This window comes from Anolis carolinensis, chromosome 3 (genome assembly GCF_035594765.1).
Source record: "Anolis carolinensis isolate JA03-04 chromosome 3, rAnoCar3.1.pri, whole genome shotgun sequence".
Taxonomy (NCBI): Eukaryota; Metazoa; Chordata; class Lepidosauria; order Squamata; family Dactyloidae; genus Anolis; species Anolis carolinensis.
This window is the reverse complement of record NC_085843.1, coordinates 287,955,108-287,977,404: the sequence shown is the minus strand read 5'-3', so window position 1 is coordinate 287,977,404 and position 22,297 is coordinate 287,955,108. Positions and strand designations below refer to the sequence as shown.

The 22,297-nt window shown below is 45.0% G+C and overlaps 1 protein-coding gene across 1 annotated transcript in view; it reads left to right on the top strand.

The window, feature by feature from the left end:
* The window catches only part of LOC100554913 (probable cation-transporting ATPase 13A4), a 48,886-nt gene extending 30,298 nt beyond the window's left edge, over nucleotides 1-18,588 (top strand). The window contains exons 20-29 of the mRNA XM_062976997.1: nucleotides 1,926-2,005; nucleotides 2,270-2,312; nucleotides 4,207-4,316; nucleotides 6,303-6,399; nucleotides 6,715-6,787; nucleotides 11,047-11,221; nucleotides 13,139-13,371; nucleotides 15,091-15,179; nucleotides 16,072-16,152; nucleotides 17,501-18,588. Coding sequence (XP_062833067.1) covers nucleotides 1,926-2,005; nucleotides 2,270-2,312; nucleotides 4,207-4,316; nucleotides 6,303-6,399; nucleotides 6,715-6,787; nucleotides 11,047-11,221; nucleotides 13,139-13,371; nucleotides 15,091-15,179; nucleotides 16,072-16,152; nucleotides 17,501-17,737 — 1,218 coding nt within the window. The 3' untranslated portion in view covers nucleotides 17,738-18,588. The remainder of the gene's footprint in view (nucleotides 1-1,925; nucleotides 2,006-2,269; nucleotides 2,313-4,206; nucleotides 4,317-6,302; nucleotides 6,400-6,714; nucleotides 6,788-11,046; nucleotides 11,222-13,138; nucleotides 13,372-15,090; nucleotides 15,180-16,071; nucleotides 16,153-17,500) is intronic.
* The last annotated feature ends 3,709 nt before the right edge of the window (nucleotides 18,589-22,297 follow it).

Here is a 22,297-nt window from a genome sequence, read left to right as displayed (position 1 = left end):
CCATGCTCAAGTGGGATTCCTTCCCAGGTCATCCTCAGAGCTTGAGATGCTTGTCTGTTCTGAAGATGAAAAGCACATGTCTGTGTTTTAGATGGATTAGGAATCAACTGGTCTTCCCTGTAATAGGCCGTAAGAGCATCTAAAGGAAACCGCACAAGAATAAAATGTAGGACATCAGAAGTGCAAAGGGGGAAATCCAAACTTCGTTTATACATTAAATATTCTACAAAACATTCTAATGTATTATACATTATTTAATATATAAATAATATATGGATTGTATGAAACTCTTATAAGAGATATTTTTAACCTCCAGGTTATGTGCAAAATTGAACTACCGTGTTGCGAAAAGATGCATGTCCAAAAAGCATGTCACCAACATGAAAGGTTCGGAAAGCTCTGTCTTAGTGGCTGCTCTCATCCTGCAAATGACAGTGATCCTATGTTTTCATAAACTCTTTGCACTACAGTCAGCCTCCCCTGCAAAAGAGAAAAATCACAAATTAAACATGCTATTTTTTTCACCCGAGAAAATGCCTCTTCAGCACAACCCTGGTCAGCCTTCAACAAAAGCTGATGGCCAAATCACACGAGAGCATCCCAGAGAGAGCATTTTAATCAAATCTGCAAAAAGTCAAATCTCCTGAGTGTAGGGGGCTGGCTGTGTTTTAGTCATTTTAATATCCTATTTAATTGAGAATTCTTCTAATTACATCTTCTTTTAATATTTAACGCAAGCTGCCTTGGGCCCAGTTTTGGAAGAAAGTGGGATCTCAGTATCAAGTCAGTATTTGCCCTGCATTTCTCTCTCTGCCTCAAAATACTTCATCCAAAAGCAGAGGAAGCCGACTCCCTGCTCAATGGGGGGCAGGCTTCTCTTGTCCTTTCCCCCCCCCCCCCAAATCCTCCCCTTTTGCATCCAAAGCCTTCTGTAATGAAGTACGAGTTTTGTATTCATGTTTGTTGTATTTAACTATGTGCTTGCAGTTTGGTTGGGTAGGTGTGAGATGGCGGCAGCCATTTAATGGCTCTCCTCTGAGACAGTTGCCATGGAGATGTGGGCGGAGCCATCTGCCGAGGGGAGGAGAAGTGAAGAGGTTTTTAAAAGTGAAGCCTCAGTCTGTGCTCTGATGAGGCACGGGGAAGATTGATTCCAGGTTGATGGGATCAAGGAGACTCAATTGTTCATTTTGAGTCAGTTTTAAATAAGTTTGGTGACTTATTTAATGTAGTCTGTGTCCTGGAAAGGCACAGAGAATCTGTGATGGTATATCACAGGGGTGACTGTGGTTTGAAGTCACTGGATAGTCCAAGTTTCAGACTTTGGGAACCAATCCCAGCTGGACTCACAGAGATCCATTGAAGTAACAGTTTAGAAAGGAGCAGAGGAAGAAGTTTTAACTACTTTAAGTAAAAGAAGTGATACTTTAGAGAGTTTGATTTATCTCATTCTAGTATTGTAACTGTTAATAAGAATACCTCTAAGTGAAACATCTTTTGTAACCACCAAGCTTGTGCCTGAATAAACTTGATATTGTTCTTTTTACATCAAAGCCTCTGTCGTCTATAGACTCCCTCAGCACAATGGCGCTACCATTTTAACACCGAATAAAGTAAAAGGCTTCCTCTGAGCTATTGGGTGGTTGAGCACTTTTATAATCTAAAGGTGTCTCTCCACACAGTGGTGGCTGCATTTCGACTAATCGGTGGCAGTTATCTTTTATTATTTGGGACATCTATTCTTTATTAATTGGGTCTTCTAGGTTACCCTCCTTTACAAATTGGTGGCAGCGGTGGGATAAAAAGATTCCCCCTGCCTGAGAGAATCTTAGTCGTTCTTAGTCCTTTACACCTTCTCTTCCAAAGCCTCCCTATATTCAGTCATTTCCCCGCCTGGACGGTGTCTTTCCTTTCTCTCCCTGCAGATCCTCTTGAATGGAACGGTCTTTGCCCGGATGTCTCCTGCCCAGAAAGCAAAGCTGGTGCAAGACTTCCAGAAGCTGGAGTGAGTGAGATGGAAACCCAGGCTTCCCTCATGGCTGCCCAGGAGTCAGACTATCTGCCACAGCAGATGCCATTCTCTATCCATTGGAGAATGAGAAATGCACAGGGGAAGAGGAGCTGCTCCTTATATGGGTCTGGGGGAACCAGAAAGGTTAATGGAAATCAGGCAGAGAGTAGGTGCCCAAAGGCTGCCTGCAGATACCATAGATAGCCAAGAGCAACTTCTGACTAACCTATATCCCTTTCCTTTCCTCTTCTTTCCCAGCTACTTTGTGGGGATGTGCGGAGACGGGGCCAATGACTGCGGAGTGAGTTTAAATATTTTGCTCAGACCCTTCTGCATGTGTCATGAATTCTTCTTGAACCTTAAAGATGTCCTTTAATCCATTTTCAGTGGGACAGATTGCATCAGGGACTTTCAGAGAAAGAAGTCAACACAGAGACTCCAGTTCTGGTTTTACAATAGCTATACTGAATATACAGACAAGGGGAAACATAAACTCCACATTCACTCTGCATACATTCAATCACATGCATACTCACCATCCTTCTTCATTCAGTCTTTCTTGGAGTACAGGCAGTATTCCTTGTTAATGTTTTGACAAGGAACAGAGGCAGCCATAAATCTCTCTCCCAGTTCCTTCCTTGACACGCTGACTCAGTAAACATCAGTTTAAGAGCACTCAATCACCCAGTCTCTCTATCAGTTCCAGACAAAGAAGGACTTTCCTCCTTTATTTACTTTTTGTGCAATAACTCATAAGCAGTCCAGTTACCCAATGAACAGCGGTCTTAACAAACAGCACCCTCAACATGGCGATGGTCAAACTTGTTATTTCACTCTTCGCTTATCAATTAGGACAACCCATGGGAAAATTACATCAAATTTCTGACCGGAAATGGACCTACTCTGTCCTTCTTCACACTCTACTATCGTAACCCTCGAACTACTGATTTCTCTACTGTGCATGCTAAGATAAGAATGCTACTTTTTACTACTCCTCAATTTAACCATATTCTTCACATTCCCCACAAATTTGCCACACTTTTGCAAGAGGAAAAGGGTCTTCTTGTGTAGCAGTCTTTGCTATTGTTGTTCTGGATTGTTTTTCCAACTTGTCATTTAGCTAAGACTTCCATTACTTCTGGAACAGATGTTGCTTTTCTTTCTTAACATTAAGCACCATTATTTTTGACTTACTTAACTTAAAGAGCTGTTTCTGACCATGTCAACATGTCCTGTTTGCACCAGAAGTTCTCAGGTCAGTTATGTCCCTTCAGCAGTTTAGCAGTTTTCCTTCACCAGCACTTTTAGTCTCCTCCATAATGTTATTTTCCCAGGTTTTAATTTTAAGATGGTGTCTTCAGCCTTGGCAAGCCTTAATAGGCCCTTAGCCAGACCCCCAAAATGCAATTTCATTCCTTCCATTCATCACACATGGAAGAGTAGGATTGTGCTGGGGTTGGGTTTCCTCTTTGTTGGGAATGGACGAGCTGTTAAGCTCTAATCACCCTCTTTATGAGGTAAATTCCCATGTAAAAATTGCAGCAGTGGTGAGAATTACGCGGTGTGAGTTTTGGAAGGCCTCCGTGTCATCAGGAAGGCAAAGGGATGCAAAGTTAGTTTTAAAGTTTAAAAGCATTTATTGAGGTAAAAAGAAATCAATTGATGGATAGAAAAGGTTTGGACCTAACTATCTAATCTATCCTGTTCTAATACACATAGAGGGATTAAAATAACAAAGCTCTAGATAGCTACATCTTGGCTATTAGAGGACAGAGGTGCGTCCTCTCTGGAACAAAGCAGGAAGCTGGAATGGCGACCAAGCCTCGTGAGTCTGTTCTTCTGTAGGGCCATAAACATTCCAAAAGGCCAAATTGGGGAAGTTATGTCAGAGCCCTAGGAGAGATTACATTTCTAGAAACATCAGAGGGTGGGCTGTCCTAAATAGGACGGAAGTAGGAAACAATGGTGAATCCTATCTAGGCATGCTTTGGAAACGGGGAAAGGATTCCCTCAATCTAACTCTATCATCTATCTGACTACATTTCGGCTTGAGTAGTCCAGGATGATTCCCAACACAATTCTCCTCACGGAAACTTGGGTGGCTCATGAAAAATCTGGACTGAAGCCCAGAAGAGGTCTGGGGCTGTGCCCTTTTCCTTTTTTGGTGGTTCTAACCGGGGCTGATGCTTTCACAGGCGCTGAAGGTGGCCCATGCGGGGATCTCTCTCTCGGAGCAGGAGGCCTCCGTGGCTTCACCCTTCACCTCCCAAATCCCCAACATCCAGTGCGTCCCGGAGCTGGTCAGGTGAGATGGGGAAAGGAGGGGAGGGGGGACTCTTTTGGGGGCCTCTCTTTCCCACCAGAAGCAGAGCTGGGGTGTTGGGAGGGTGTCCAGGAGGTCATGGCAACCCCATAAAGGGAGCTCCTCCCCACACAATGCCACCCCAAAGGATGAGGCAGGAGGGTCTTCTCACTGTCTTGCAGATGGCCCTCTATGAGAGATAAAATGTCTGGAAATTTTGGAGACATCATGGGAAAGGAACACAATGACTTTCCTTTTTTGGGAGAAATATCAAGAAAAAATTGATAAATGCAATCGTCAGCCTGCCTTCTTAGGAGCCAGTGTGATTAGTGCGTTGGGTGTTGAACGAGGACCTGGGGTCCGAATCCTCATTCAATAGGACTTGAGCCTCTTCAGATGGAGGATCCTGGAATGAAAACCCAGTAGATATCACTTTACATTTGGATCATCCTTGACAGTGTCTTCTTGCCTGGCAGAATGGGGTTGGACTGGGTGACTGTAGAGGTGTTATATTAAACTGCTGCCACCAAAGTAAATATGTTTATAATGCTGCCACCCAATGTAAAGGGGATTATTAACGATTGACACCACTTTGGGAAGATGCAGCCACCAAATGACTCAGAGAGGAGACCTTTTTAATTTTGTTTTTCTTTCTTCGTCTTATTCACTTAGATGGTAACACAACTCAATTCATAATATATGTGACAGAGGCATAGATGTTTGAGGAACAATAACAAGTTTATTCAGGCACGGAGCTTAGTGGTTACAATAACGTTTCTCCTTAGAGGCACTTTAGTTAACAGTCGCAATATTAGAATGAGGTGATTCAAACTTCCTAAAATGTCATTTCTTTCTCTACTGCTTTTAAACCGCAGTCACCCTGTGATACACGATCACAGATTCTTTGTTCCTTATCAGGACACAGATTGCATTAAATAAGTCACCAAACTTATTTTAAACTGACTCAAAATAAGCAATTGAGCCTCCCTGATCCCTTCAAACTAGGATCAGTCTTCCCTGTGCCTCATCAGAGCACAGACTAACCGCTTTTTAAAAAACTCTGCACTTCTTCCACAAAATGGCAGTTGGCTCCGCCCACTTCTCCATGGCAACCAACCTCTGAGTGCAGAGATGCAATAACTGAAACTCTGACCCTTTTAAAACACAAATACACATTTAAACATAACATCTCTAAACCAAAAATTCACACTTCATTACAGTGACCCTTGGGGGGGTCACGTCCGACTCTGGGGTTTTAGGATTCTGTGTTCTAGGATTTCTTTTCCAGTAGGGTACAATGAGTTTGAGGTCATTCTCATGAGAATGTCCACATAAGATCTTGGCTTGTACTGTCTGATATTTACCTTCCTCCGATTTTATTTTAAAAGAGGAAAACGAGATATACATATACCTAACAGTAATAATAATAGCACTATGTAATAAAATTTTAATTTTTTTTCTGTATCTGATTTGAAAGTGTTATTCCTATTTAATTGTATGGCACTTACTTTGAAAGTAGTTGTTTGACTCCAGAAATTTCGTTTTTGTGGCTACCATAAACTATGTCTAATTGGCTGAAATTCAATGATGAGATATTCACTGGGAAACTAGAGCAAAATGTGCTGCGGGATAGTAAAAGTTTTTGCAGTTTAATAAACTTTTTCCATGTTTTTATGATGGGACCAATTAGGAAATGACATTTACAGTCCAGGAACAAACATTGTGTTACATAGTGCAAAATAACAACAACAACAACAACAACAACAACAATAATAATAATGTCAAAATCAGAAACTCGTCAAAGCACAGCAGACAGAGAATCAGTACAAGAAGACTGCACTACAAAGTAGAGCTGACAGCTGGCACAACAAAGCATTGCATGGGCAGTTCCTTGACAAAATTGAAAGAAAGGTTAATAAGTAGAAGACCTAGCCATGGCTAAATAATAATAATGCCACCAGCCACTGATCTCTCTCCTCCTCTTTGCAGGCAAGGCCGGGCTGCTCTGGTTACCTCCTTCTGCATGTTCAAGTACATGGCCCTCTACAGCATCATCCAGTACATTGGGGTCCTCCTGCTCTATTGGGTAAGGAAATGCACCCCCCCCCAAAAAAAAACCTGTTTTCCATGTAGGGCTGTGGTCTGCAGAGCTGAATCAACCCAGTGTGATTATATATCATTTAGGAAAGAAAGCTGGACTCAGATGGGTACCAGGCAGTTTCTGCGGGAGGGATGATAGCAACATCTGTTTCCTCCTCAATCTTTGCAAACGCCCCAACTCAGGACCCATGGCTTCTCCTCTAACTGTGCATAGGCACAGGGTGGGAAGGGGCAATGGGGCAATGGGGAGGGTAGTGGGCCACCCAGACCCTAAAAGGGCTCCCGCCTTCCTTTCCTGCAGCAAACCAACTCCTTTGGGAACTACCAGTTTCTGTTCCAAGACCTGGCCATCAACACCCTCATCGGATTGACAAGTAAGCTCTCCACCGTCGCACTCTTTGTAGCTATTTTTCATCTCTTTCAAACTCAATGGTTGGACTGGATGGCCTCTGGGGGTCCCTTCTACTCTAGGGTTCTGTGATGCTATGCAATTAATGATTCAGTACTGAGACTAGTTCAAGTAAATAGTAATGTTGAATTTATAATGTTTTAATCATATTCTTTGCATGGAAAGGTAGGTTGTAAGTAAAGGTGATGGTGATAATGATGGTGATGGTGAGGACCAAGTACAGTGATTTCAAGTTCTGCGAGGGTAGATTTCAATTGAAACTAAGGTTGGATCTGCACTATCCCGTATCCCAGGATCTGATAACTAGATTATACAAGTCTACAGTGCCAAATAATCTGGAATAAGAATGTTGTGGCCTGGTCAGATTCTGAGTGCTCAGATGAGGAGAAAGGGGATGCGGGGAGAGATTCAGAGGGCTCAGAGGAGACTGGAGGTGGTTCAGAGCGAGATGTTTTGGAATCTCCTGGCAGTTCCCAAGAGAAAAGAGAAGGCGATCTCGGTTCCCATGGGAACCTGCCAGAAGTGCAGACTGTGAGAAATGTTGGAGATGAATGTTTGTCGAGGTCAAAGAGATTGGAGTTGAGGAAACAGGGCCTGCAGTTAAGACAGACTCACTTCTCTATGCGACTGAGAGATAAGGAACAGGAAGGCAGGTGCAAGAGAAGTGATCTCATGGGAGGGATTCTGGCTTTTTAAAAGTAGTTCATGCTGGCATAATCTTTGCGAGAGCAACATTGCATTCAGGTGAAGAGATCTCAGTTTCATGGGCCTTGTAATTCATGTATTCAAGTATTCAAGCTCTTCCTGTGTTCTGGTCTTGTGAGGCGTAGTTTTGCCTGCCTTGGATTCATGTACCCTTTCTTGGAATATAATAATAATAATAATAATAATAATAATAATAATAATAATAATAATAATAATAACAACTTAATTTTTATACCCCGCCTCTATCTCCCCAAAGGGGACTCAGGGCGGCTGACATGGGGCCAAGCCCGAATAAAAACAATAGCAATATAAAACACAACAATAGACAAAAAACATGCACAATTATGAAAAATTTAAACATTAGCCAATAAAAACAAATGACAAGAACTAATAAAAACATGGATTAAAACGGAGAGGTTGTAAAAGTAGACTGGGTAAGGTGCACCATATAAATATTGTAAACATGAGGTGACTGATAAAGTGCTGCAAATTCTTGGAAGTGCAAATTGGGATGGGAATAGACCCTGTGTCTATATCAAGTTGACAAAGGTAAAAAGTGCAAACCGGTACGAGAATGGTTACAGATATAGGATTGTTATGGGGATGAGCAATCTTTAACTAAAGGCCTGAGTAAAGAGCCAGGTTTTCAAGCTCTTTCTGAATGCTACCAGGGTGGGGGCTTGCCTGATTTCCCTGGGGAGTGAGTTCCAGAGCCGGGATGGGGGCCACCACGGAGAAGGCCCTCAGTGGAATTGTTTTAGAGATTTTTGTTGAATGGAATTTTGACCTTTGGCTTTTATGGAAATAACCTTTTGAACTTTGAATCCCTTTTTTATATTTGCTTGCTTTTCATACATTCAGAATTCATTATGCTCTTTTTTCAATAAACTCTTACATTGTATCAACTGGACAGTGTGTGGCTTGTGGTGAAAAGAGGCTCCAGGTGTTATGGTTGAGCCTCATGGCTCTACTACTGGGAGACGTGGGCGTAAGACTCCTCGAGAGTCAGATACTCTCGAGGAGCGAGAAAGGAAGCGGCTGCGAGATATCTTTGCAGAACCATCTGACGAGGATTCTTTTGAGGGGTTTACTGAGAGAATGGAGGAAGAGATGGTTAGCTCGGAAGAGGATGACATGGAATGGACTCGTGTAAGGGAGGATTTGGGTGCCACTGGCAATGATAGTATGGAAGGCGATTGGGGACCTTCAGGATTAGACCCGTGGACAAGCTGGAGGGATGGGACGGGATCCACAGCTGGGGATGCTGCGGGGCGTAGTCAAAGGTGTTTCAGTTCTGATGAGGAAAGTGATGAGGAAACGCCTGGGCTAAGGAGAACAGCTGATAGCGATGAGGACTTGTAACTGGCATAAAATGGGGTTTGGGAGCAATAGCAAATTGCGTTGGGCAAGGTAATCTGGACGAACGCTTGGGATCTGTGTGGGAAGTTTTCCTGAAGACGGGTGTGATTCGTTTGCTGACTACGTAAGTTATCCTGGACATTGGGCTCAGACGGCAGGAGGAATTGTGTGGGGTTTTGTTGTGCAACCTCTGCTTAATCTTAATAGCTTTGACCTTCCGTCGTCTTCATGACGGACGCCATCTGCTTGCTCTGGACTTACGGACTGACTGACTACGGTCTCGGATTCTCCTACCTGTGTCTATCGTTGGAACTGGTGAACTACAAACGTCTGCATCTGCCTTACGACCTTCGGAACGGATTGGGACTTCGCTGACTGCTTCTGCCCTCGTCTGCTGTGTTTGTATTGGGAAATTGCCTGCTGTGTGGAGGAGTAACCTCTAAGTTACTCAAACATAGCTCTTGGCAGCAGAGAAGCATCTGCTGCCAATTAGTTGCATTCCTTTGAACTTTTTGTTCACCAGCTTCTGTTTGTTTATTCCCAGGCTGAAGCAAGCTGTTTTGATTTAACCCGGATTAAACTCCGGTTTAATCCGGTTTATCTTTTGAACGTTTTTCTTGTCTCTTTTTACTTTTAAGGCCAGTGTTTGCCTAGCCCTTCTCTTTTACGGGCATTTTTGGTTCTGTAACTCCAATAAACTTTGTTATCTTTTATCTTGTGGCGTTCTGTCTTTGACACCAGGGCTTTGGTGCCACAAAGAAGATAATTTGGGATCAGATTCTGGGATATAGGACAGTGTAGATCCAGCCTCAGATGGAACTGAGGCTTTCAGTGAAAGCAAAGGAAGCCATTTCCCAGAGAGGTAGCAGAGTCTGCTTCTCAGAAAGAGGCTGGTGATCTCTTTCTGGATGGAAGAAGGTTGGTTGAACTGGATGGGCACCTTCCAACTCTAGGAGCCTTTGATTCTATCGCCATGTTTCTCCATGAACCTCTAATGCTGTTGTGACTCAGCTGGAGTCTCAGAGTGACTCTGATGGGGATTGTGGGATTCAGGTTCCAGATGTTCAAGATGATGGGATTCAGGTTTAAGATGACTCTGATGGGTATTATGGGATTCAGGTTCAGAGTGTCCCTGCTGTGAGAGATGAGGAGCAGGGAGGCATTCCCACGGCAGGGAATGGTGTTGATGATACTGGAGATGATACCGAAGCTAGCCAGGTGCAAAGGGAGGATAGCTCTCAGTTAGATAGCATGCAGACAGAGGCTGCTGCTAATGAGCTGTCTGGCCTTGACGAAACGGAATCTCTGGATCGAGCTGGCCGTTTGGAATTTCGGGTTCGCAGGAGTGTCAGAATAGCAAACAAGAAAGAGGTCAGAGGCCAAAGGAATGCGTTCATGCTATGCAGGGAATATTAAAGGGTGTGCTGAGAGAGAAATCTTTGTCAAAAGCAACGTCTCGTATGGATCTAGAAGCAGCTCTTGCTTTCTCGGATTATCTGCAGCTTTGTGTATTCAAGTTCATGGGATTATGTCATGTATTAATAGAACCTTGTTTTATGCCTAATGTTTTATTGGATTATTCTTTATAGCCTTGGTTTTGCAACAGTCTTTTGGATCTTTACTTTTGCTTTTTAAGAACTATTTATTTCCTATTTCCTAATAAACTACAAAATACTTCAACCTGTGTACAGCCTGGTGTGTTCAGAAAGGTGAAACTAACTTGAGGTGCAACAAATGCCATCTGTCAGGGGTGCTGGGATTGTGCTGTTCCTGCATGGCAGAATGGGGCTCGGGCTGTGGCGCAGGCTGGAGAGCAGCTGCAATGAATCACTGCAATGAATCACTCTGACCAGGAGGTCATGAGTTCGAGGCCCGCTCGGAGGCTATGTCTGTCTGTCTTTGTTCTATGTTAAAAGGCATTGAATGTTTGCCTATATGTGTAATGTGATCTACCCTGAGTCCCCTTCGGGGTGAGAAGGGCGGAATATAAATGTTGTAAATAAATAAATAAATAAATAAATAAATAAATGAAGCTGGACTGGGTGGCCTTTGGGGGTCTCTTCCAACCCAATGATTCTATGAACACCCCTGGATGCTTTGGGGTCGTCTTGTGTTCGAGGGATGCCACCCGAAAAAAGTGCATGGTATTTCCCTTTGCAGTGAGCCTGAACGGAGCGCACCCGAAACTGGTCCCCTTCCGGCCCCCTGCCCGGCTGACCTCCCCTCCGCTGCTGCTCTCCGTGGTGCTGAACCTGCTCTTCAGCCTGGCCACCCAGGTCTGTGGCTTCGTCCTGGTCCAGCGGCAGCCCTGGTACCACAAGGAAGACTTCCTCAGGTACAAAGAAAAAGGGCGGTAAAGGTGGCACCTTGGCTGAGGAGGAATATGTGGCCTCTCCCTTAGAGCAGGAGCAGAGCCAGGCAATGGAGCAGCCTATGGTAGGAGCCAGGAAAGGAAGTGCACAGGAGGATGCTCTGGTGAGGTTTATAATAATAAATAATAAAAATAATAAAACTTTATTTATATACTCAGGGCGGTTTACAGTCATAAAAGCAACACAAACATTACATAACAACGTAATAACACATTATTAAACAAAGTAAAATAATACAATTATAACAATAAATCACACTTACATGACCAGATCAAGGGGATGGGAACCATAAACCCAATATATTAAAACGTATCATTTTAGGCTAGAGAAATCCTGTGCAATATAATCAGGCCCAGAAATCGGCGGTAGTCCAATGTAATTACTCAAAAACCTGCCGACACCACCAGGTCTTCACTTCCTTATGGAAACTGGATAATGTAGGGGATGGCCTGATCTCTTTTGGGAGTGCATTCCAGAGCCGGGGGGCCACTGCCGAGAAGGCTCGTTTTATTTCAATTTATTTCAATTATTCCCTCGTCCCCACCAGCCGCACTTGAGACGGTGGTGGGAGCACGAGAAGAGCCTCCCCGGAAGATCTCAAGGTCCGCACTGGCTCATAGGAGGAGATGCGATCATGGAGATAGGTAGGGCCCGAGCCGTATAGGGCTTTATAGGTCAAAACCTGCACCTTGAATTGGGCCCGGCAGTTTATCGGCAGCCAGTGGAGCTGCTTTAATAGGGGCATTGTGTGCTCCCTATAGCCGTCTCCAGTTAGGTTTAGAGAGCTTTAGTACAGCAATACATGGCAAAAGCGTCATAGCATTTCAGGGCAAGTGTTATAAGAAGAGAGGACTTCAAGGCAAAAACATTATAGCGTTACATGGCACAAGTGTCATTGTGCTGTAACACTTCAGAGCAAAAGCATCGCAGTATTATAGCATTTCAAGGGGGAGCCCCTGATAGCGTAGTGGATTAAAGCCTTGTGACTTGAAGGTTGGGTGGCTGACCTGAAGGCTGCCAGGTTCGAATCCAACCCGGGGAGAGCGTGGATGAGCTCCCTCTATCAGCTCCAGCTCCATGCGGGGACATGAGAGAAGCCTCCCACAAGGATGATAAAAAAACATCAAAACATCTGGGCAATGTCCCCTGGACAAGGTCCTTGCAAATGGCCAATTCTCTCACTCCAGAAGCGATTCAAGTTGCTCCTGCCATGAAAAAAAAAAAAAGTATTTCACAGCAAAAGCATTATAGAATTTAAGGGCAAAGACATTACAACAGGCCAGGACAAAAGAGTCATAGCATTGTACTAATCCAAGGCAAAAGCATCACAGTGTTGTAGCATTTCTACACTGCAGAGAAATTCAGTTTGACCCTGCTTTCACTGCCCTGGCTCAATGCTATGCAATCCTGGGATGTCTAGTTCGATGAGGCACCAGCACTCTATAGCAGAGAAGGTGAAAGACTTGGCAAAACTACAACTCCCAGGAGTCCATAGCATTGAACCAGAGCAGTTCAAGTGATGCCAAACTGCATCCATTCCACAGTATAGAACAGGCGTGGGCAAACTTTGCCTCCCCCTCCAAGTGTTTTGGATTTCAACTCCCACAATTCTTTACAACTTTCTGGAGGGAGGGCTGAAGTTTGTTCGTGCCTGGTGTAGACATACTTCTACTTGCTAGGAAGGGGAATATGGATTGAAGGGCTTTCCTTCCAGTCTCTCCCTGTCCTTGAGCCCCTTCCTGGGGGGCAGTTGCCGTTTGGCCCCTCTGTCCGTTCCCCCCCCCCCCAAAAGCCGGCCACAAGACCAGTGTGATTTCTGCATTGTCTCGGATGGCCTTGTGCTTCTCTCAGACTCAGCTCCACACGGATTCCTTTTCCAGGGCTTGTGCTCCAAGCAACAGCAGCTCCCTGGAGCCCCCCTCTGTGGCCAGCCTCACTTTGGGGGTCAGCAGCCTGCCCCCCACAACGGAGGCCCCCCCAGCGATGGTGCAGGAGGAGGACTACCGGAGTTACGAAAACACCTCGGTCTGGCTGCTCAGCACCATCAGCTGCCTCATGGTGGCTGTGGTCTTCTCCAAGGGGAATCCCTTCCGGAAGCCCATCTACCAGAACTGTAAGTGGCTCACTGGAGGGCAGCGGGAATGGCAAGGGGTGGCTGCCTGTGTCATTGTTGTTGTTGCTCTTCTTGTTCTTCTTGTTGTGAGGCACAGATAAGGATGGGTGACACATGGCTTGAAAATAGGAAGGGGATCTAGGGGTCTTAGTGAAATGGCAGACAAAGGTTTGAGGTAATGAGACAAAGAGAGTTCCGGTTGCTGTAGAAAAAGACGTTTATTCTCAGTGGCCAAAGAGAATAAGCAATATGAAGGACCTTCTCCTGTAATCAGGAAAGCAAAGGTGCAGAACAAAGAAACACAGGTCCTTATATACCCCTTTTGCCTCCATCTACCTACGTCATATAGGCATTATCCATCACCAATTAGTGTCAAAAAAGTCTTACTTTGCACTTTACTAAAAGCTACTTTTGCATTTTCCTAAAATATAGGCTACTTTCAAGACCTCTGACCCTCCATTAGGCCTTATCTAAGGAATTCCTATCTAGGCTTTCAGGGTTCCATTAATTGAGGAATTTACCCCCATGTTAGCTTTTTAGGGAGTAATTAGCACTCCTATATGGCGTCAGATCTTATCTTGACATGCCAAAAGCCTGAATTTGTCTTTTGTCCATTAGCATGGAGCTTTATCTATTCTTGTTGACACTTGACATATGTCTCTGACACTTAGGGTGAACTAATGCTTATGGGGAGACGGTTATTTGCTAGGCAGAGTGTATTTTGGAGCTATATGCACATATTCTGCCTGTGATTATATATTTTCTTATTCCTATTTTTAATATGATTACATTCAATATATAGTTTCCAATACAAGTATTATATTTTCCCAATATACCTTCATCATTTGTAGACCATAAGCTGAACATGAGCCGAGAGTGTGATGCAACAGCGAAAAAGGACAAGGCCTTGAGATACCTTTTCACCCAGGACCACACCAGAGTCCAGTAGTACTAACTACAGCAGTTGATTAGGAAAACGTGTATCAAGAGGAAAAAAGGGCATTTCCCAAAAGAACAGTAGAAAATGAGCTATAAAATAGCAGCAGTCCAAATACAAAAGAACAATAGCCCAAAATGGCAAGTTACATGAAATCAAAATCCATAAGCACGAAAACAGAACTTTTCCCAAGGCCTAACTCTTCCAGGAACATAGGCAAATACAAGAAACTTGAAACATGGACTTGAGAGCAAAGATAAGAATCTGGATCTTTTGGGAACATTGTCTGCTCTGAGAGACACCAGTAAACATCACTTAATTTAAGCCTGAGCCGGAACAAGAAGCCATGAGAGCATGTCTCACACATCTGAGTTTCAAGGACTTCCCACTGAGTCTTTCTCTCCCTTTGTGTGGAGACCTAATCTGATATCGCAGGAAAACTCCCCATCAGTTGAAGGCCGATTCTCAAGAGAAACGAAGCTTTCACTGGTTCCCGTTTTCACCGGTGTTGCTAAGGAACGCAATTCATCTTGCTGAGCCCTAACACTAACATCCCCAGTTCTCTTAGGTGTTCCTCATAGTTTTGATACTTTGGGCCATTTTGGTTGCCTTTTTTGAGAACTGGACACAGGGTTATTCCAAGTAAAGAGGTCTGGAACTTTGACTTTCCTTGATCTCGACACTAGACTCCCGTTGATGTAGTTTAGATCACATTGGCTTTTCAAAAGTGCCACACTTAGTCTTTGCCCTCCTCCACTTGCCTTTGGTTGTCATCCTTCCAGATCTCTTTGTCCTGGTGCTGGTGGTCCAGCTGGTCGTCTGCCTCTTCCTCCTCTTTGCCAACATTGAGGGTCTCTACATCCGAATGGAAGTAAGTTTGTTCTTCATGGGTCCAAAGGGGAGGAGACTCCATGGGCTCAGTCTTGCCAGCTCTGTTGGTTGTTGTGGTTGGGGCTCGTGGTGATGGGTAGGTTCAACATGGTGGGATGTCATGTCATCTCTCCTTGGGTACTTCTTGTAGACCAGGTATGGGTAAACTTTGGTCTTCTCTGAAGGTGTTTTGGACTTCAACTCCCAAAATTCCTAACAGCTGGAAGGAGCTGAAGTCCAAAACACCTGGAGGGCTGAAGTTGGCTCATGCCTGTGGTAGACCTTTGGAGCTTTAAGCCAAGAACAGAGGAGACCCTGCTCACTCTTGGGAGTTTGATGACTGTCGGTTTGCAGGTGGAGGCCTCCTCTTTCCTTGGAGCCACACTATTGGAAAGGACTCCAAAGGCCATCTAGTCCAACCCCCAGGATGACAGTGCAGGACACCCACTTGAAAAACACCCCTGACAAGTGGACATTGAAACTCTATTAAAAGGCTTTTGGTTGGAATGAGTCCTCTTGGAGTCTTAGGCATGCATAAGTTCCTCTACATCAGTCATTCCCAACCTTTTTGATGCACGTTTCTATGGCGGAGCCCCATAGGTCTCCCCTTGTCTTATAAATTGATAATGTTTTGGAGTAGTGTTAAGAGGAGAGAAAGAGGGGATAGATAGCAAGGGAATGTTAAGTTAAGAGACATCTCAACAACTGCGCAATGTTCACGCAGTGAAAATGTATTTTAAAAACTTTGAAATTTACCATAATATCTCAATTTGTTCTCAACTACCACCAATACACAGAATATTGTCACAACTTGGCCATACCTAGAAATGATTCAAAAGTTCAATAAATCAAACAATTTGCGTTACAACAGAACTCTCCTCTTTTCTTTGCAGCTCGTTTGCACCCCGATGCTCTGGAGGGTCTCCCTGCTCATCATGCTCTTGGTCAACTTTGGCGTCTCCTTTGTGGTCGAGGTGAGTGGGATTCTTCATGCCTCTGCTTTGACCGCCTGCCCCTTGGCTCAGACAAGCATCCATAGGACAGGAATAAAGCAGACCCTCCCAATGCCACTTTCTTACATGCAGCCCATTGAGGAGCATTGCGTGGGCCAACAATGGTGCCTGGGAGCATTGCGTGCATCCCTTTGAGGCCCCGTTCCTTGTTCCCCTACAATTGTTACCATCACTGAATGGAAAAGGTGTTCTTTAAAGAAACCATTCTGCTTTGAACTGGGAGAAAAAACCTAAATGGACACAAAACACGGCTCTGAACTCTATTGACATCAGAACAGCGGCTCTTCTTTATCCTTTTCAAAGGAGAACTAAAAGAAGGCATGGGACTTTTTCCCCTAAACCTTCTTAATAAGTCCAACATATAGCTTTTGGCATGGTCTGGAGTGGTCAAGGGGCCAGACCTTGCCCAACCCTCAATTGGACTTTGGACTATAAATCCCTAAGGGCCAAGTTCAGTCCTTGAGCCTTGGTGCTTTGCATTACTGCCAGGTCATTGCTAGGTCCATATTGTTGGGAGTTGATGAGCCGTTAAACTCAAATAACCCTCTTTATGAGGTAAATTCCCATTAAAATAGCAGAGTGAATGGAAGCATTTCTTCCAATGCAGCAGTGAGACTTACGCGGTGCGAGTTTAGGAAAGCCTATGTGTCTTCAGGATGGCAAAGGACCGTAAGCCAGCTTTAAAGTTTAAAAGCATTTATTGAGGTAAAAAGAAATCCATTGATAGATAGAAAAGGTTTGGAGCTAACTAGCTTATCTAATCTGATCTAATACATATAGACGGATCAAAATAACAAAGATGCAGATAGCTACATCTTAGCTAGTAGAGGGACAAAGTGTGTCTTCTCTCTGGAACAAAGCAGGAAGAACTAATGGCTACCAACCTCGTGGGTCTCTTCTTCTCTAGGGCCATAAACATTCCAAAGGCCAAATTGGGGAAGTTACGTCAACCCTAGGAGAGATCACATTTCTAAAGCATCAAAGGATGGCCTAAACAGGACAGGAAGGAGGAAACAATAGTTAGCCCAATCAAAGCATGCATAGGACAGTGGGAAGGTGTCCCTAACTCTTTTCTAGGCTTCCTATCTAACCATAGAGACTTAGGTAGTGCAGGACGACATTTTTCCAACACATATAGCATTGAGCAAGGAGCCAAACCCTTGGACTGAAGCCCCCAGCACCCCTTGCCACTGCCTATGCTGGGATTTGTAGTTCACTGGGCTTTGTGTGTTCGCCCCTTTTTCAGAGGGTACTGTGCTTCGGTGCTGCCTTTTCTCTGGCTTTTATCCATACCCTTTCCTCTTTGCAGGAAGTCATAATCGAGAACAGAGCTCTATGGAGGCTGCTGAAGAGGGCCTTTGGCTACCAGTCCTCCAGCCAGTATAAGAAGCTGCAGAGGAGCCTGAACAGCGACCCGTCATGGCCTCCCCTGAACAAAACGGACTTCTCTGGAGCTACAGCAATCCACATGGACATGCCGGGTGCCACCTATATCAACCCAGGCTTTGAGAGCCATGGGGAGCCGGCCTGTAGCCTACATCTATGACACATGGTGGCCTTGGCTTGGTCACCAGGCCTGGACAGACCTGATTGTTGGACGATCACTATGAGGCCATTTTGAGGTGGTGGGATAGCTTCTATTTTGTGAAGTAGAGCCCGTCTTGGAAAGGCCGCCTGTTGAGCTGCCATGCAGTGGTTTGTGGCAACAGTCCAAAGGCAGGACCGGAGAACCTAGGGTGATGGTGGTGGTTGGTGTGCCAAAAAGAGCCATTGAACATGCAATATTTTGAGGGGAAATGGGCAGGACATGGAGGAACCTCCCAGAAGTGGCCGAGTGAATTTCGGAGAATGCCAGAGATGGACGAAGGTAGGATTCCCCTTGACACCTGGCCCATCACACCTCGGACTGTTGACCCAAAATGGAAGTTCTGCTCTCCAGAGTTTCAGGAGGACTCCTTCCCAGTTTTGAGCCAGTATCATGGTTAGCTCCAATGGTGAGGACGAGTATCTGGGAGGGTCAACAGAAGAGATGGAGGCCCAGCAGTCTCCCAGGGCTAGCTTAGACACTGCTGCAGTCCAGCCTTCAGCACTCTGTGCAAGTGGCTGTTAGGAATTGTGGGAGTTGAAGTCCAAAACACCTGGAGGGCTGAAGTTTGCCCATGCCTGATAGATATCATATCATCAAAGAGCAAAAGTGTCACTCTCTCAGATATCCAAATGGACAGTTTTGGATTAGGAGCATTTCATATTTCTAGATAAGCGATGCTCAACCTGGAGCAATGCCATTGAGACCCTTTTCTATTTGTTTTTCAAACGAAATGTTTCTTCTGCTTTACGATGGAAGGACCAAGTTTTTTCACTTGGGAGAAATAATAATAAACACTATGATTCTCAGGAGCTCGGTGTGTTTTTTTTTTTGGACAGAATTGGTCGGATCCATCCATGCGCATACGTTTCCTTTCTGTGTTCAGCTGGACTTGGTTGGCTCTTGTTCAAGGGACTCCTTATGTAAGCAATAGGGCGACTATTTCGGTCTCATCTCAGGACTGGAGGTTTCCAGTCAAAACCTGAGACATAGGAACAATTCATTTCCATGTTTGGAATTTAAGATAGAAATCTTTAACAACGCCCCCCACTATTGGCTAGGGAGAATGTGCATTGTACTGTCGGAGGCTTTCACAGCCGAAATCACTGGAGTATTGTGTGGTTTCCGGGCTCTATTGGAGGATCTTCTAAAGATGCCAGCCACAGATACAGATGAAACGTTAGGAGAAAATGCTGCTAGAACATGGCCATATAATAGCCCATAATGACACAACAACACTTAAGCTGCTGAGGGGGGAAAGGAAGGGGCCTGAGGCTGTGGGGAATGGTGGGAGTTGGAGTCCAAAACACCTGGAGGGAGGGAGGGCCCAAGTTTGCCCAGGCCTGTTCTAGAGTCTGCAAACAGTGCAAAAGAATGGAGGGTGGGCCAGAGCTTAGCCTCAGGCATTTCATTCAGAACGAATTCCAGGAAGGGAAAATGAAAGAGGATATATCCACTCCTTTTTCACGCTAAGTGCCATAATTGCAGGAAGAACAGGCTGCCTTTGTGGCTTTGGAAATCCGGTCAAGGCAAGAAATGGTCCAGGGCAAGATGGATATCTTGTTTTTTTTTAAAAAAATAAAATTTATTTACAATTTTCAAAAAACAATACAGTAAAAGTGGGGGAACAATACTTTGTATAGTAAAGTAGGAAAAGAAGGAAAAAGAGGGGGAGACAGAGGGGGGGAAATTAAAATAAAAATTGAAGAAAAAGAAAAAAAAAGAGAGAGAGGGTAATGTTTAACTTCCATTCATCTTCTTTGCAAATATTTTCTCTTCTTTAAATCTATTTCTTCTATATACCAAATGTAATTCTTTTGATTGATCTCCTTCTGCTCTTCATTTGTTCTCTTTTAATACTATGCCTATACTACTAATACCTTGCATATAGTCTTCATAGTATTTCCAATCCATTAGTCTTATTTGTTTACCTGGGACTTTCTTTAATAAGAAAGTTAATTTATCCATATCTTTTATTTCTGAAACTTTTTCCAGCCATTCTTCCTTTGATGGGGTTTCTTTTTGTCTCCATATTTTGGCATAAACCATTCTAGCCGCTGTTGTAAGGTATGTGAATAAGATGTCCTGGTTTAAGATGGATATCTTGTAGGCTTGCTCAAATAATTCGATTTCCCCGTTAGTCGTTACTAATTCGTTACTTTTGTAACTTGTGAAGCAATATTCGACCTAGATTGTCCACTCGTGTAGATATCGCGGTTTTGAACCGCGACAGGCCCTTTTTCTTATGTCGTCGGTTTTTTTCGTTGGGAAAACAAGGTTTTGCAAATCACCCAAACTTGTTTAAGTGCACTGGGGCAACCTAGCGTGTTGTTTCCACCTTGTGGCCAATCAGAGAGCACGTTTAACCCAGGGGAGGGGCTGGTACGACCTGAATGAAAAGAGCGTGCACGGGAGCCTCGTGGCTCATTTCGGCTCGGGATCTGCAGAGAGAGGGTGGTGGTTGGGAGTGAGATTCCAGGCAGGCAGGCAAGATTGCTGCGTCACAGCTTCCTTGGCTGAGCTACAGATTAGAAGACCAGGAGAAAAGGGTGGGTGGGTGAGGTGGGGTGGGAAACTGTTGGGTGTTTCTGCAGGGTGTTTTTCCAAAGGGCCTGTGGCCTTTTTTCCCCACAAGCTTGGCGTTTGCCATTTGCCCACCAGCCCTGCAATTTTTCTGCTGCGCCATATTGCCTGCTGGTGCGGGCGGGGTGGGCTTTCGTTTTGATTAGGAAACTTTTCTTTTTTTCAACGCTAGTAGCAAAGTCTGGCAAAAGGATTACGCTTCCCATTATCCTCCCTATAATACCACCTGCTTTGGGAAAAAGGGAGCCTGTTTTTGGTTCCTGCTGCTGTTCAATAGGGATTGCAGTCGGTGGCAGGCAGGGCAGCTGTGAATCTCCTTCCCCACGCTAACAAAGTCTGGCAAAAGGATTGCGCTTCCCATTATCCTCCCTATAATACCACCTGCTTTGGGAAAAAGGGAGCCTGTTTTTGGTTCCCCCTCTTTCCTTTCTTCTCAGCTGCTCAAGTTGGGCTTGCTGCAAATATCTTTCTCCTATTAACCCTAGCAAGGTCTGGAAAATACAGGTTTCCCCTTTTTTACGGATAACAATAAGAACAACAGTAATAGAAGGGTTTGCGGCAGTTCGACCCAGAACACATTGCCAATCAAGAAACAACACATCTTTCCCCCCAGTAACACAATACCTTCCTCCCTTCTGTAACCTGAAAACACTCCCGTTATCATGAAGCGTTCAGCTGAACGCGGGTCTGGTGGAGCAAGTCCTGCTAGTGGTCAAGCAACACCCCGGACACTGTGGGGGGCCAAAAAAGTTAGGGTGGGTCCCATACGCGCAACGATGGGAGTGGGTGGACTTGATGAAGAAGCTGGCTGTTCGACTGCTGAAAGTTCACAGCCCTCCACCCGGAGCCAGTTGTCGGTTGGAGCTGAGACAAGTGGACGATCAATGGAACATGCAGGTGTTGCTGTCCTGGAACTACAGGTGGTGGATAGTGAGGATCTTGATAACCCCACCCCTCCACCCGCTACTGACAGTGAGGAGGAGGTAGAGGAGGTAGTACCATCAAATCATAGACTTTCTCATGCTGCTGAAAGGGTGCCCACGACTCCTATCTCCCTGGGGCGTCAGCACAGTGGCTGTGGGGAGGCCAAGGTCATATATTTGGGACCATTTCAATGTCCACACTCAGCGTGCCACTTTGGCAGTTTGTAGACACTGTGGGGCAAATATCAGCAGAGGCAGAGACCTGAGACATCTTGCGACCTCGGGGTTGAGCTCTCACATGAAGCGGCACCATCCCTCCATATCGGTAGGAGGGGGAGCTGCAAGCCCTTGCAGTGGCAGCATTAGCACACAAAGTTCTCCTGGTGAAGATGGTGGAAGGCAGACACAGTCCACCTTGGAGGATTGGGGCATGCCTTTAGCCAGGAAGAGAACAGGGGAAACATTACCCACACCCCAGCAGATAACCCAAAGTGTGGGAGAGATGATGGCCCTTGATCACCATCCCTTCCGCCTGGTTGAACAAGAAGGCTTCGTCCGCCTTATGAAACGCCTGTGCCCCCACTACAAAATCCCCTCCCGTCACACCTTTTCCAGAAAAGTTATTCCCGGATTGTACGAGGGCTGTAAGGAACGCATTATCCAGATGTTGCGGAGCGCCATGGGAGGACACATCCATTTTACCTCTGATATTTGGTCAAGCTTGGGAGGAGGCCATTCCTACCTCTCTCTCACGGCACATTGGTGGGAGAAGGAAGGCAGTATGGATACATCCCATCGTTGGGCACTCCTCGCTTTGGAGGTAGTTGATCGTGATCACAAGGCAGAGACCATCTGCAGCTATCTGGGAAACATGATGGGGGAGTGGATGCGGTGTAGGCCGGAAGAAATGAGGAGGGGCTTTATGGTGACGGACGCAGGGAAAAATATGATCAAAGCGGTTGAAAGTGCAGGGTTTTTGAATGTCACCTGCATGGCCCACTTGCTTCACAATACC